Raw genomic sequence first — 14,642 nt, forward strand, 5'->3', positions numbered from 1 at the left:
TCTTCCCTGTACTGAAAAACAGTCTTGTCATTCCTACTCTACAGATCCCATAGCAGAATTTTCCTGGTGTGTGTGCGTTTTAATGAATGCCACAGTATTCAGTATAATAACACATCTGGGCCCAGCAGGAGCCTTTCCTGTTAACCACCCACAACTTTCTTCTTACACAGAGTCAGCAACAAAAACACGGTTTGTGCAAAGATTGTGTAAAGTACAGTAAAAAAAAATGGTGTAAAGAAAATATATCTAATGTTTTAATTGGGTATGCAGATAGAGTGTGCAAGCTTTTGTTCCAGCACTAACACACCTGATTCAACTGATCAAGGGCTTGGTGATTAGTAAATCAGATCATGTGACTCTTTTGTTGTTGATATTGTTGTTGATGTGACCTTTTGTGTTTGGTTCCTTTACAGTTCCCCTATGCAGCCCCGCCACCTCAGGAGCCAGTGAAGACGCTACGAAGCCTTATAAACATCCGTAAGGATACGCTGAGGCTTGTACGGTGAGTATCTCTCACAAAACACATAATTGATTTGTAGTTTATATCCCTTTTATTATTATTATTTCACTTATGCTTAGTCTGTGTTTTATTGCACTAGTCCAACATCTCCACTTATCCCCCCCAGAACCAAGTCGAGTAGCTGGCCGGAGGCTTTCGCAAGCTTTGGTTCTGGGTCCTGTGATTACTCCCTTTACTCTTACTATGCTAATTGTAACAGTGTATAGATGATGCTAGCTGTGTTTCGGTGTGGTATGGCAGGTGTAGTGACGGCCTGAAGCTGCCAGGGGAGGAAGTGGCAGGGAAAAGCAAAGCCTGTTACAGCATAGAGTTCACCTTCGATGCTGACACACAGGTGGCCATCACCATCTACTATCAAGCTATAGAGGAGTTCCACAACGGAGTGCCAATGTAAGTCTGTGTGTGTGTGTGCATGCTTGTGTGTTTATCTTTCTGCACTCTTAGAAAAAAGGCTTCCAAAGGGGTTCTTCCTCTGTCCCCATAGGAGAACCCTTTTTGGTTCCAGGTAGAACCCTTTTGGGTAACAGAACAGGTTATACTTGGAACCCAAAAGTGTTCTACCTGGAACCATAAGCGTTCTACCTGCATCCAAAAAGGGTTCTTCAAACGGTTCTTTGATGGGGACAGCTGAAGAACACTTTACGGTTCTAGATATCATCTTCTTTTTCTAAGAGTGTGTATCTCTCCTATAGTTACCTTCCCCAGGACAGCTCTCTCCAGTCAGAAATGGTGCACTTTAAGAGAGGAGTCTGTCAGCAGTTCTGTCTGTCCTCGCACTCCGTCAACCTGTCAGAGTGGGCCGATGAGGAGGTATGGGCTGTGTGTGTGTGAGCGTGTGAGTGTGTGTTTATTCATATTAATAGGAAGTAAGTGTGTGTTTCAGTGTATAACCTATCTTTATCTCCCTCTTTTCTCTCTCTTCCTCCACCCTCTCTCTCTCTCTCTCCCTCCATCTTACTAGTTGCTGTTTGACATGGATAAGGATGTGTTTCCCATGGTCATTCAAGCGACAGTAGACGAGGGGGAAGATCACATGGGTCACTCCCATGTCCTCCTGGCCACCTTTGAAAAGGTAAGGAACTTGAAGTTGGATGTGCTGTAGTATTGTAAGTCAAGTGTTCAATTAATTTAAAGTTTGTCTATCATGTTTTGAGATGCAGTTGACTCTGGATTTAAAAGCATCCCACTGGGCACAAACTGGTTGAATGAACGTTGTTTCCACATTATTTCAACACATAAATAAACTGAGTGGAGTCATCAACGTAAAGGAATTTGGGGAATGTTTGTCTTTTTTTCATTCAACTTTTAAAACCCAGTGACGTGGTTAAATTTTATGTTGATTTCACGTTGAATTCATGTTAGTTGACAACCCAATAAAATGTCAATCAAAACTAGACGTTGAACTGATGTCTTTGTCCAGTGGGACTGGATTGGTATAAGCATTGGCTAAGTATCTACTGTTTGTTCCACAGCACATGGATGGAAGCTACTGTGTCAAACCTCTGAAGCAGAAACAAGTGGTGAGTTTGTTTCCACCAAGTTCTCCTCTTCTCTCTCTCTCCTCCTGCTCTCATCTCACTCTGAACTGTACCTTACCACCCCTTTTTCCTGCCTTGCTTACCTCTTTCCCCTCTCTCTTCCAATCTCTCGCTCCCCCTTTCACTATCAGTCCTGGTATGTTTTATACTGAAACCTTCTCTCTCATCCCCAACATGTTTCCTGTCCTCTCCAGGTAGATGGAGTGAGTTACCTTCTTCAGGAGATCTACGGCATCGAGAACAAGTACAATAGCCAAGAATCAAAGGTACACAGCTGAGAATTTGGTTGTTTAGGGACTACACTGTAAAGGGGTTCCTGTGAATTTGACAGTAGCTTACAGACAGCTCAGTGGCAAGTAAAATGATGTATGTCATATTACAGTTCACCTACTGTAATATAAATAGGGTATCAAAGCACAGTACAATACTGTAAAATTGACCTTATCTTACTGTAAAAAAAGTACATCGGAATAAATGAATGAATGAACGGAGGGGAGGAGTTTGCTTTTCACAGTATTTTACTGTAATTACAAGGGATTGGTGCAAGCAGGTTGGATGCTAGGTGAAGTGTTTACACATTACAGCAGGTTTATTCATGAATATTTGGTGTTTATATCACTTGCACTTCTAGAGGCCTTCACAAAGGCTTCCAAACTGGTAGTGACTACAGGGCAAAACAGACCAAAAGCACATGGCAAAATGCTCAACCATTTAAGGTTTAAGACTTGTTGCCACTCCAATTTTTCCCCTATACCAGTGGTTCCTAAACTGTGGGGCGTGCCCCCTAGGAGGGGGCGAGGGGGCGGCAGGGGGATTCGGGGGTGCATCATACTCATGAGTAGTGCATCATCAGTTTTCCTCTTATCATGTCAGTCATTGCATATCTTAGAGAGCTATTTATAACTTGTCAGAAATGTTCCGATCAACTAGTCTGTCAGCTAAAAAAATGTAGCTAGTTTTTGTAGGCCATAGATTTTGTAGTAATGTTCCTGTCATTCAAATATCACACGAATACACATTAGACATGGCAAAATGTATAGCATTATAAGAAAATTTGCTTTAAAACAGCAAAAATAAGCTTTAACCCTTTCTTCCCACCAACAAGAGGGATGTGAACAGCTTGAGTCATGAACAGTGCTTGTGTTTGTGTCCATAGAAATAGACTTGGCACCCACCAGCACAGGGGGGCGCGATGTTCCCCAGTGCTGGAAAGGGGGCCTGAGTGAAAAAGTTTGGGAACTATATCATGTATCCACTAGTGGTCAAAAGATTTGTCATTCCAAAGATATGGTACAGTAATGTCTTCTGTGGGGTAGAATTAGAGTACCAATCGAAATACAGCAATTCCACAACATTTTCCCACAATGCACCATCATTTACAGTATGCTGCACTAAAACGTTTCAGAGTATTTTACTGTTGATTATACCCAAAATTACCGTATAATTTACAGTTTTATGTTACAGTGTAGTGACCACAACACTTTTTGTTAAAAAACTTTCCAAATCACTCTCTGTAGAATTGGTTAGAGTATTCATGAGTTGCATGTTTCGTCACAATATTGTTTTGAACATTCGTTTTGGACTGATGCCCGACTGAGCATTCTACTCAATGCATTGTCAATTAGCGCTGAAGAATATTTCATCGAAAGTGCATTATAGTGGCTTGGAAATACAATGACATTCAAAGGAAGGCAAATAACTAGTAGGAAAACCTCTTCTCATCATTTTGATGTCTCCAGATTGACTTTATATGCAGTATAACATTAGCTAGCTAGCTAAGATTGAGCTGAGGCCACCGGATTTTGGCTAGCTAACGTTAGCATTGCTAGCTATTTTTGACAAACTTTGCTAGCTAATGACATTTCCATCTGGCTATTTTATGACATGATAATGCTGGCAAAGTTGTTTCCTATGAATATGCAAAGGAATTTATTTTTACAATATTGCTTGCTCAAGCTACCATACTGCTCTGTGAATGTAAATGATGTATTGATGTATTGATTGATTTATGTATTGATTCATTGATTCCTTGATTATGTTGGCCCCAGGTTGTGGATGATGAGATCAGTGATAACAGTGCGGAGTGTGTGGTGTGTCTGTCGGACGTCCGCGACACACTCATCCTGCCCTGCAGACACCTGTGTCTCTGCAATGCCTGCGCCGACACACTCCGCTACCAGGCCAACTGTTGCCCCATCTGCAGACTGCGTGAGTCTATGTTTATGATGCTACATAAGACCTTTGTAAGCCATATGTTGGCATTCCTAATACCTTCATAGCAATACTTAATAGATGCTTAGGACCTTCATATCAATACCTACAGTAATACATGCTCAGTTATCAGGCTAACTGCTGCCCTATCTGCAGACTGTGTGAGTCTATAATGCTGCATAAGACCTTCACATCAATACTTAAGCATGTTATAATGCGTCTTCAGCGTTCCGGGCACTGCTGCAGATCCGAGCAATGAGGAAGAAGCTGAGTCCTCTCTCTCATGCCAGATTTAACCCCGTCATCACCTCCCAGACCTCTGACTCAGAGGAACACTCGGTAATATGTACACATACACACACTTAAAAATATATATATATATATACATACAGTAACATCCAAAAGTTTGGACACAACTACTCATTCAAGCGTTTTTCTTTATTTTTACTATTTTCTACATTGTATAATAATAGTGAAGACATCACAACTATGAAATAACACATATGGAATCATGTAATAACCAGAAAAGTGTTAAACAAATCAAAATATATTTTAGATTTGAGATTCTTCAAAGTAGCCACCCTTTGCCTTGATGACAGCTTTGCACACTCTTGGCATTCTCTCAACCATCTTCACTCAACCAGCTTCACCTGGAATGCTTTTCCAACAGTCTTGAAGGAGTTCCCACATATGCTGAGCACTTGTTGGCTGCTTTTTCTTCACTCTGCAGTCCAACTCATCCCAAACCATCTCAATTGGGTTGTGTAAGGACAGACGCTGGGAGACGAGAAGCAAGTACAGGGAGTGAACATTTAATAAATAACGAGCATGAAACAAAACACGGACAGGGAAAACAAAACAACATTAATGCTGACATGGGGAACAAACTGAGGAGCAGACAGATATAGAGGGGGCAATCAACAAAGTGAAGAAGTCCAGGTGTCACGTTGGTATGAAGAGATTCGGGAGACAGGCACAGGAATACGTAATATTTTATTTTAATTAAGCCCAAAGTACGGTGTGCTGTGTAAAGCCACGGGGACGAATACCATACAAACACGTAACAAAACACAGGGTAGAAACCCAAAACAAAAGAGCGAGGAGTAACTCGAATAAATAACACATGCGCACAATGATTAACACACGGGACGAGACCCGTAATAATCTGCACAATCCGCAAAAAAGCCAAAACACACAGCACAGGTACTCACAGGCACCAATGGACATACTAACAATAAACAACAGCCCAATGGAAACCAAAGGGCACATATATACAAATACAATCAGTGGAAATAGGGGACAGGTGTGCGTAATGAAAGTTACGGAGGGATCCGTGACACCAGGTGAGTCCAATGAAGCGATGATGCGCATAATGATGGTGACAGGTGTGCGTAATGATGGGCAGCCTGGCGCCCTTGAGCACCAGAGAGGGGGAGCGGGAGCAGGCGTGACAGTACCCCCCCCCCCCTCTAGGGGCGCCACCCGGCGTCCCGCTTGGGCGGGCCTAACGGCCCGGCCGAGGCGTGGGAGCCCGACGAGTCGGCTGAGGCGTGGGAGCCCGACGAGGTAGCTGAGGGGTGGGAGCCTGACGAGTCGGCTGCACCCCCGCTTCCTTCGGCAGCGGCACCCGGACCCGACGTCACCAACCAAAACAAAAAACAAAACAAACTCCCTGATGCTTCCAACATTGGTGTCAGCATTTTGTAAGGACAGATGCTGGGAGACAAAAGTAAGTAAAGGGAGTGAACATTTAATAAATAACAGACATGAAACAAAACACAGACAGCGTCTGGACAGGGAAAACAAAACAACATTAATGCTGACACGGGGAACAAACTGAGAAGCAGACATATGTAGAGGAGGCAATCAACAAAGTGAAGGAGTCCAGGTGAGTCCAATGAAGTGCTGATGAGCATAATGATGGTGACAGGTGTGCGTAATGATGGGCAGCCTGGCACCCTCGAGCACCATAGAGGGGGAGCAGTAGCAGGCGTGACAGGTTGAGGTCGGGTGGCTGTGGAGGCCAGGTCATTTGATGCAGCACTCCATCACTCTCCTTCTTGGTCAAATAGCCCTTACACAGCCTGGGGGTGTGTTGGGTCATTGTCCTGTTGAGAAACAAATGATAGTCCCACTAAGCGCAAACCAGCCATGCTGGTTAAGTGTGCCTTGTATTCAAAATAAATCACTGACTGTGTCAGAATCAAAAATCAAAAATGTGTACTCATCATACCAAAGGTCAAATTTCCACCTGTCTAATGTCCATTGCTCGTGTTTCTTGGCCCAAGCAAGTCTCTTCGTCTTATTGGTGTGCTCTGGTAGTGGTTTCTCTGCTGCAATTCGACCATGAAGGCCTGATTCACGTAGGCTGATTCACGCAGGCTGAACAGTTGATTTTGAGTTGTGTCTGTTACTTGAACTCTGTGAAGCATTTATTTGGGCTGCAATCTGAGGTGCAGTTAACTTTAATAAATGTATCCTCTGCAGCAGAGGTAACTCTGGGTCTTCCTTTCCTGTGGCGGTCCTCATGAGAGTCAGTTTCATCATAGCGCTTGATGGTTTTTGCGACTGCACTTTCAAAGGTCTTGACATTTTCAGCATTGACTGACCTTCATGTTTTAAAGTAACAATGTATTGTCGTTTCTCTTTGCTTATTTGAGCTGTTCTTAACATACTATGGACTTGGTCTTTTACCAAATAGTGCTATCTTCTGTATACCACCCCTACCTTGTCACAACACAACTGATTGGCTCAAATGCATTAAGAAGGAAAGAAATTCCACAAATTAACTTTTATCAATGCACACCTGTTAATTGAAATGCATTCCAGGTGACTATCTCATGAAGCTGGTTGAGAGAATGCCAAGAGTGTGCAAAGCTGTCATCAAGGCAAAGGGTGGCTACAAAATTTGTTTTATCACTTTTTTGGTTAGTACATGATTCCATATGTGTTATTTCATAGTTTTGATGTATTCGCTATTCTACAATGTAGAAAATAGTAAAAATAAAGAAAAACCCTTGAATGAGTAGGTGTGTCCAAACTTTTGACTGGTCTGTATACTGTTGAAGTCGTAAGTTTACATACACCTTAGCCAAATACATTTAAACTCAGTTTTTTGCAATTCCTGACATTTAATCCTAGTAAAAATTCCCTGTCTTAGGTCAGTTAGGATCATCACTTTATTTTAAGAATGTGAAATGTTAGAATAATAGTAGAGAATGATTTATTTCAGCTTTTATTTCTTTCATCACATTCCCAGTGGGTCAGAAGTTTAACATGGGTCAAACGTTTCGGGTAGCCTTCCACAAGCTTCCCACAATAAGTTGGGTGAATTTTGGCCCATTCATCCTGACAGAGCTGGTGTAACTGAGTCAGGTTTGTAGGCCTCCTTGCTCGCACACACTTTTTCAGTTCTGCCCACAAATTTTCTATTGGATTGAGGTCAGGGCTTTGTGATGGCCACTCCAATACCTTGACTTTGTTGTCCTTAAGCCCTTTTGCCACAACTTTGGAAGTATGCTTGGGGTCATTGTCCATTTGGAAGACCCATTTGCGACCAAGCTTTAACTTCCTGACTGATGTCTTGAGATGTTGCTTCAATATATCCACATACTTTTCCTTCCTCATGATGCCATCTGTTTTGTGAAGTGGACCAGTCCCTCCTGCAGCAAAGCACCCCCACAACATGATGCTGCCACCCCCGTGCTTCACAGTTGGGATGGTGTTCTTTGGCTTGCAAGCCTCCCCCTTTTTCCTCCAAACGTAACAATGGTCATTATGGCCAAACAGTTCTATTTTTGTTTCATCAGACCAGAGGACATTTCTCCAAAAAGTCACCATGTGCAGTTGCGAACCGTAGTCTGGCTTTTTTTATGGCAGTTTTGGAGCAGTGGCTTCTTCCTTGCTGAGCGGCCTTTCAGGTTGTGTCAATATAGGACTCGTTTTACTGTGGATATAGATACTTTTGTACCTGTTTCCTCCAGCATCTTGACAAGGTCCTTTGCTGTTGTTCTGGGATTGATTTGCACTTTTTGCACCAAAGTGCGTTTATCTCTAGGAGACAGAACGCGCCTCCTTCCTGAGCGGTATGACGTCTGTGTGGTCCCATGGTGTTTATACTTTGGTACTATTGTTTGTACAGATGAGCGTGGTACCTTCAGGCATTTAGAAATTGCTCCGAAGGATGAACGAGACTTGTGGAGGTCTACAATTTTTTTTCTGAAGTCTTGGCTGATTTCTTTTGATTTTCCCATGGTGTCAAGCAAAGAGGCACTGAGTTTGAAGGTAGGCCTTGAAATACATCCACAGGTACACCTCCAATTGACTCAAATTATGTCAATTAGCCTATCAGAATTTTCTAAAGCCATGACAGAATATTCTGGAATTTTCCAAGCTGTTTAAAGGCACAGTCAACTTAGTGTATGTAAACTTCTGACCCACTGGAATTGTGACACAGTGAAGTATAAGTGAAATAATCTGTCTGTAAACAATTGTTGGAAAAATGGCTTGTGTCATGCACAAAGTAGATGTCCTAACCGACTTACCAAAACTATAGTTTGTTAACAAGAAATTTGTGGAGTGCTTGAAAAATTAGGTTTAATGACTCAAATCAAATCACATTTTATTCGTCACATACACATGGTTAGCAGATGTTAATGCGAGTGTAGCGAAATGCTTGTGCTTCTAGTTCCGACCATGCAGTAATATCTAACAAGTAATTTAACAATTTCACAATAACTACCTTTTACGCACAAGTGTAAAGGAATGAATAAGAATATGTACATATAAATATATGGATGAGCGATGGCCGTATGGCATAGGCAAGATGCAGTAGATGGTAGAGTGCAGTATATACATATGGGATGAGTGTCACGAATACCACCGAAGGTGGCTCCCCTTCCTGTTTGGGTGGCGCTCGGCGGTCGTTGTCGCCGGTCTACTAGCTGCCATCGATCCCTTTTTCCTTTTCGTTTGTTTTTGTCTAATTGTTTACACCTGTTCCTTGTTGGGGTTTTGGGATGGGTGTTATTTAAGTTCGTTTAGCCCGCTGGTGTTTGTGCGGGCTTGTTGTTATTTTACGTTAGTGGTGTTTGTGTTCTTTTGGGTTTTCGCTGTCCGGTATTTTGGTAACTATGGTTTTGGGTTTGTTGCGCCTGTGTTTTGGGCTTCACCCATGTTTGTAACTGGTTACTGTGCGAAAGGACATTAAAGCGTTTTTCCCGTCAACCTTCTGCTCTCTGCGTCTGACTCCACACCCATCACTCTCCAGACGTTACAATGAGTAATGTAGGGTATGTAACCATTATATAAAGGGGCATTGTTTAAAGTGACTAGTGATACATTTATTACATCCAATTTTTTATTATTAAAGTGGCTAGAGATTTGAGTCAGTATGTTGGCAGCAGTCACTCAATGTTAGTGATGGCTGTTTAACATTCTGATGGCCTTGAGATAGAAGCTGTTTTTCAGTCTCTTGGTGCCAGCTTTGATGCACCTGTACTGACCTCACCTTCTGGATGATAGCGGGGTGAACAGGCAGTGGCTCGGGTGGTTGTTGTCCTTGATGATCTTTTTGGCCTTCCTGTGACATTGGGTGGTGTAGGTGTCCTGGAGGGTAGGTAGTTTGCCCCCGGTGATGCGTTGTGCAGACCTCACTACCCTCTGGAGATCCTTATTGTTGTGGGTGGAAAAGTTGCCGTACCAAGCAGTGATACAGCCCGTCAGGATGCTCTCGATTGTGCATCTGTAAAAGTTTGTGAGTGTTTTTGGTGACAAGACAAATTTCATCAGCCTCCTGAGGTTGAAGAGGCGTTGTTGCGCTTTCTTCACCACGCTGTCTGTGTGGGTGGACCATTTCAGTTTGTCCGTGATGTGTACACCGAGGAGCTTAAAACTTTCCACCTTCTCCACTACTGTCCCGTCGATGTGGATAGTGGGGTGCTCCCTCTGCTGTTTCTTGAAGTCCACAATCATCTCCTTTGTTTTGTTGACGTTGAGTGTGAGGTTATTTTCTTGACACCACACTCCGAGGGCCCTCACATCCTCCTTGTAGGCCGTCTCGTCATTGTTGGTAATCAAGCCTACCACTGTAGTGTCGTCTGCAAACTTGACGATTGAGTTGGAGGCGTGCATGGCCACGCAGTCATGGGTGAACAGGGAGTACAGGAGAGGGCTGAGAACGCACCCTTGTGGGGCCCCAGTGTTGAGGATCAGCGGGGTGGAGATGTTGTTTCCTACCCTCACCACCTGGGGGCGTCCCGTCAAAGTCCAGGACCCAGTTGCACAGGGCGAGGTCGAGACCCAGGGTCTTGAGCTTAATGACGAGTTTGGAGGGTACTATGGTGTTAAATGCTGAGCTGTAGTCGATGAACAGCATTCTTACATAGGTATTCCTCTTGTCCAGATGGGTTAGGGCAGTGTGATTGCGATTGTGTCATCTGTGGACCTATTGTGGCGGTAAGCAAATTGGAGTGGGTCTAGGGTGTCAGGTAGGGTGGAGGTGATATGATCCTTGACTAGTCTCTCAAAGCACTTCATGATGACAGAAGTGAGTGCTACGGGGCGATAGTCGTTTAGCTCAGTTACCTTGGCTTTCTTGGGAACAGGAACAATGGTAGCCATCTTGAAAAATGTGGGAACAGCAGACTGGGATAGGGATTGATTGAATATGTCCGTAAACACACCAGCCAGCTGGTCTGCGCATGCTCTGAGGATGCGGCTAGGGATACCGTCTGGGCTGGCAGCCTTGCGAGGGTTAACACGTTTAAATGTTTTACTCACATTGGCTGCGGTGAAGGAGAGCCCGCAGGTTTTGGTAGCGGGCCGTGTCGGTGGCACTGTATTGTCCTCAAAGCGAGCATTGTCCTCAGTGAGCAAAGAAGTTGTTTAGTTTGTCTGGGAGCAAGACATGGTTAGCTCTCCAACCTTAGTGTATGTAAACCTCCAACTTCAACTGTATATACAGCTGTAGGCATGGTGATTTGAGCTATCTGATTGGCCAGGGCAGTAGGCACACTCGATTTAGCCACAGATCTCCCGGTCCACAGGGTAGGTGGAGTTCGTCTTTTCAGACAGATGAAATGGTTCAAAATGGGAACACTTTGCCTACCCGGTGTGCAGGGCTTCTGAATGAAGTGCACCTTCCCGCCAACAGAGCAACATGAAAAAATGTAATCGTTTGGTGATCGACTTGTCGCGATCGACCAGTTGGTGACCGCTGGCATATAGCAACATAACAGCTCATCTCTTTTTTTGTTCTTTCTACCCTTGTCACATCCTTCCTCTCTCTCCTTTCCCCCCACCCTCCCCCAGGTGTCGGATCACATTCCCCCAGGGTATGAGGTCGTGTCCCTCCTGGAGGCTCTGAACGGGCCCCTGAGCGTGTCTCCCTCTGCCCCCCCTCTGCAGGACCTCTCTGGGGGCCACATCTCGGGGACCCTGCCCCCCTACAGCAGTGAGACCCACCCCGCCCCGGCACACTCCATGTCCCCCCTGGACCACTCCAACTCAAGCCAGGGACTCAAACTGAAGAAGAGCGGCTCCAAGTAAGTGGAGCAAACACCTGGAGACATAGGTTGTGTCCCAAATGGCACCATATTCCCTATAAAGTGCACTAGTTTTGACCTGAGGTCTGTTCAAAAGTTGTGCACTACATGGGGAGTAGGGTGCCATTTGGGATGCAGACACATACAAACATACTGTACATTTGAATAGGAATTCATTTCCTATGACTTTTAAAGGTTTAGCTAATAGAAAATACACTATATATTCAAAAGTATGTGGACACCCCTTCAAAATTAGAGGATTTGGCTATTTTAGCCACACCCATTAATGACAGGTGTATAAAATCGAGCACACATTCAAGCAATCTCCATAGACAAACATTGGCAGTAGAATGGCCTTACTGAAGAGCTCAGTGACTTTCAACGTGGCACCTTCATAGGATGCCATCTTTCCAACAAGTCAGTTCGTCAAATTTCTGCCCAGCTAGAGCTGCCCTGGTGAACTATAAGTGCTGTTATTGTGAAGTGGAAATGTCTATGAGCAACAATGGCTCAGCCGTGAAGTGGTAGGCCACACAAGCTCACAGAACGGGACCGCAGAGTGCTGAAAAAATTCTCTGTCCTCAGTTGCAACACTCACTACCAAGTTCCAAACTGCCTCTGGAAGAAACGTCAGCCCAAGAACTGTTCGTCGGGAGCTTCATGAAATGGGTTTCCAAGGCTGAACAGCCGCACACAAGCCTAAGATCACCAGGCGCAATGACAAGCGTCGGCTGGAGTGGTTGTAAAGCTTGCCGCCATTGGACGCCTTCACTGGAGTGATGAATCATGCTTCACCATCTGGCAGTCCAACGGACAAATCTGTGTTTGGCTGATGCCAGGAGAACGCTACCTGCCCGAATGCAAAGTGCCAACTGTAAAGTTTGGTGGAGGAGGAATAATGGTCTGGGGCTGTTTTTCATGGTTCGAGCTAGTCCCCTTAGCTCCAGTGAAGGGGAATCTTAACGCTACAACATACAAGTACATTGTAGACGATTCTGTGCTTCCAACTTTGTGGCAACAGTTTGGGGAAGGCCCTTTCCTGTTTCAGCATGACAATGCTCCCGTGCACAAAGCGAGGTCCATACAGAAATGGTTTGTCGAGATCGGTGTGGAAGAACTTGACTGGCCTGCACAGAGCACTGATCTCATCCCCATCGACTAACTTTGGTATGAATTGGAACGTTGACTGCGAGCCAGGCCTAATAGCCCAACATCAGTGCACGACCTCACTGATGCTCTTGTGGCTGAATGGAAGCAAGTCCCCGCAGCAATGTTCCAACATTTAGTGGAAAACCCTCCCAGAAGAGTGGAGGCTGTTGTAGCAGCAAAGGGGGGACCAACTCCATATTAATGCCCATGATTTGGAATGAGATGTTCGATGAGCAGGTGTTCACAGATGGACTATACTATTCATGTAGTGTTTATGTCCGGACAAAGGGAGAGTTGTTAGTGTTTGCTGTGGTGTTTATGATTCTGACTGTTGCATTGTGGGATGTGTCAGGTCTCCCCCCCAGAATTCTTCGGTGCTGCCAGGGGAGGAGGGAAAGAAGTCACAACACAGTGAATCAGAGGTTCAGGCCTGCCGCCGGAAACAACAACTTGAGGTACACTGACATTCTGACACAGTTTGTGTATGCGTGTTTGTCTGTGTCCGGTGTATGTTTGACCTTACTCTCTCTGTTCCAGAGTGGTGTAACTTTAGAGAGTGAGAACCTGACTCAAAAACGAAACCATAAGGTTGAAGGAATTGTCCGTAGAGCTCCGAGACAGGATTGTGTCGAGGCACAGATCTACGGAAGGGTACCAAAACATTTCTGCAGCATTGAAGGTCCCCAAGAACACAGTGGCCTCCACCATTCTTAAATGGAAGAAGTTTGGAACCACCAAGACTCTTCCTAGAGCTGGCTGCCCGGCCAAATTGAGTAATCGGGGAAGAAAGACCTTGGTCAGGGAGGGGACCAAAACCCAATAGTCACTCTGACAGAGCTCTAGATTTCCTCTGTGGAGATGGGAGAACCTTCCAGAAAGACAACCATCTCTGTAGCACTCCACCAATCAGGCCTTTATGGTAGAGTGGCCAGACATAAGCCACTCCTCATTAAAAGGCACATTACAGCCCACTTGGAGTTTGCAAAAAGGCACCTAAAAACTCTAGGACCATGAAAAGAAGATTCTCTGGTCTGATGAAACTACGATTGAACTCTTTGGCCTGAATGCCAAGTGTCACGTCTGGAGGAAACCTGGCACCATCCCTACAGTGAAGCATGGTGGTGGCAGCATCATTCTGTGGGGATGTTTTTCAGTGTCAGGGACTGGGAGACTGGGCGTGATCGAGGCAAAGATGAACGGTGCAAAGTACAGAGAGATCCTTTATGAAAACCTGCTCCAGAGCTCTCAGGACCTCAGACTGTGGCAAAGATTCACCTTCAAACAGAACAACGACCCTAAGCACACAGCCAATACAACGCATGAATGGCTTCGGGACAAGTCTCAATGTCCTTGAGTGGCCCAGCCAGAGCCCGGACTTGAACCCAATCGAACATCTCTGGAGAGACCTGAAAATAGCTGTGCAGCAACGCTCCCTATCCAACCTGACAGAGCTTGAGAGGATCTGCGGAGAAGAATGAGAGAAACTCCCCAAATACAGGTGTGCCAAGCTTGTAGCGTCATACCCAAGAAGACTCAAGGCTATAATCGCTGCCAAAGGTGCTTCAACAATGTACTGAGTAAAGAGTCCGAATACTTATGTAAATGTGATATTCCATTTAAAAAATAAATAATTCTCAAACAAATCTATAAACCTGTTTTTCTTTGTCATTATGGGATATG

General features: G+C 44.6%; 1 protein-coding gene across 1 annotated transcript in view; it reads left to right on the forward strand.

The window, feature by feature from the left end:
* Positions 1–14,642, forward strand: part of rnf157 (ring finger protein 157) — a 34,951-nt gene that overhangs the window by 8,299 nt on the left and 12,010 nt on the right. Inside the window, exons 3-13 of the mRNA XM_038990862.1 lie at positions 414–502; positions 761–910; positions 1,213–1,330; positions 1,482–1,592; positions 1,993–2,040; positions 2,253–2,324; positions 4,107–4,266; positions 4,496–4,608; positions 11,581–11,813; positions 13,315–13,417; positions 13,500–13,518. Coding sequence (XP_038846790.1) covers positions 414–502; positions 761–910; positions 1,213–1,330; positions 1,482–1,592; positions 1,993–2,040; positions 2,253–2,324; positions 4,107–4,266; positions 4,496–4,608; positions 11,581–11,813; positions 13,315–13,417; positions 13,500–13,518 — 1,216 coding nt within the window. The remainder of the gene's footprint in view (positions 1–413; positions 503–760; positions 911–1,212; positions 1,331–1,481; positions 1,593–1,992; positions 2,041–2,252; positions 2,325–4,106; positions 4,267–4,495; positions 4,609–11,580; positions 11,814–13,314; positions 13,418–13,499; positions 13,519–14,642) is intronic.

This window comes from Salvelinus namaycush, chromosome 4 (genome assembly GCF_016432855.1).
Source record: "Salvelinus namaycush isolate Seneca chromosome 4, SaNama_1.0, whole genome shotgun sequence".
Classification (NCBI taxonomy): domain Eukaryota; kingdom Metazoa; phylum Chordata; class Actinopteri; order Salmoniformes; family Salmonidae; genus Salvelinus; species Salvelinus namaycush.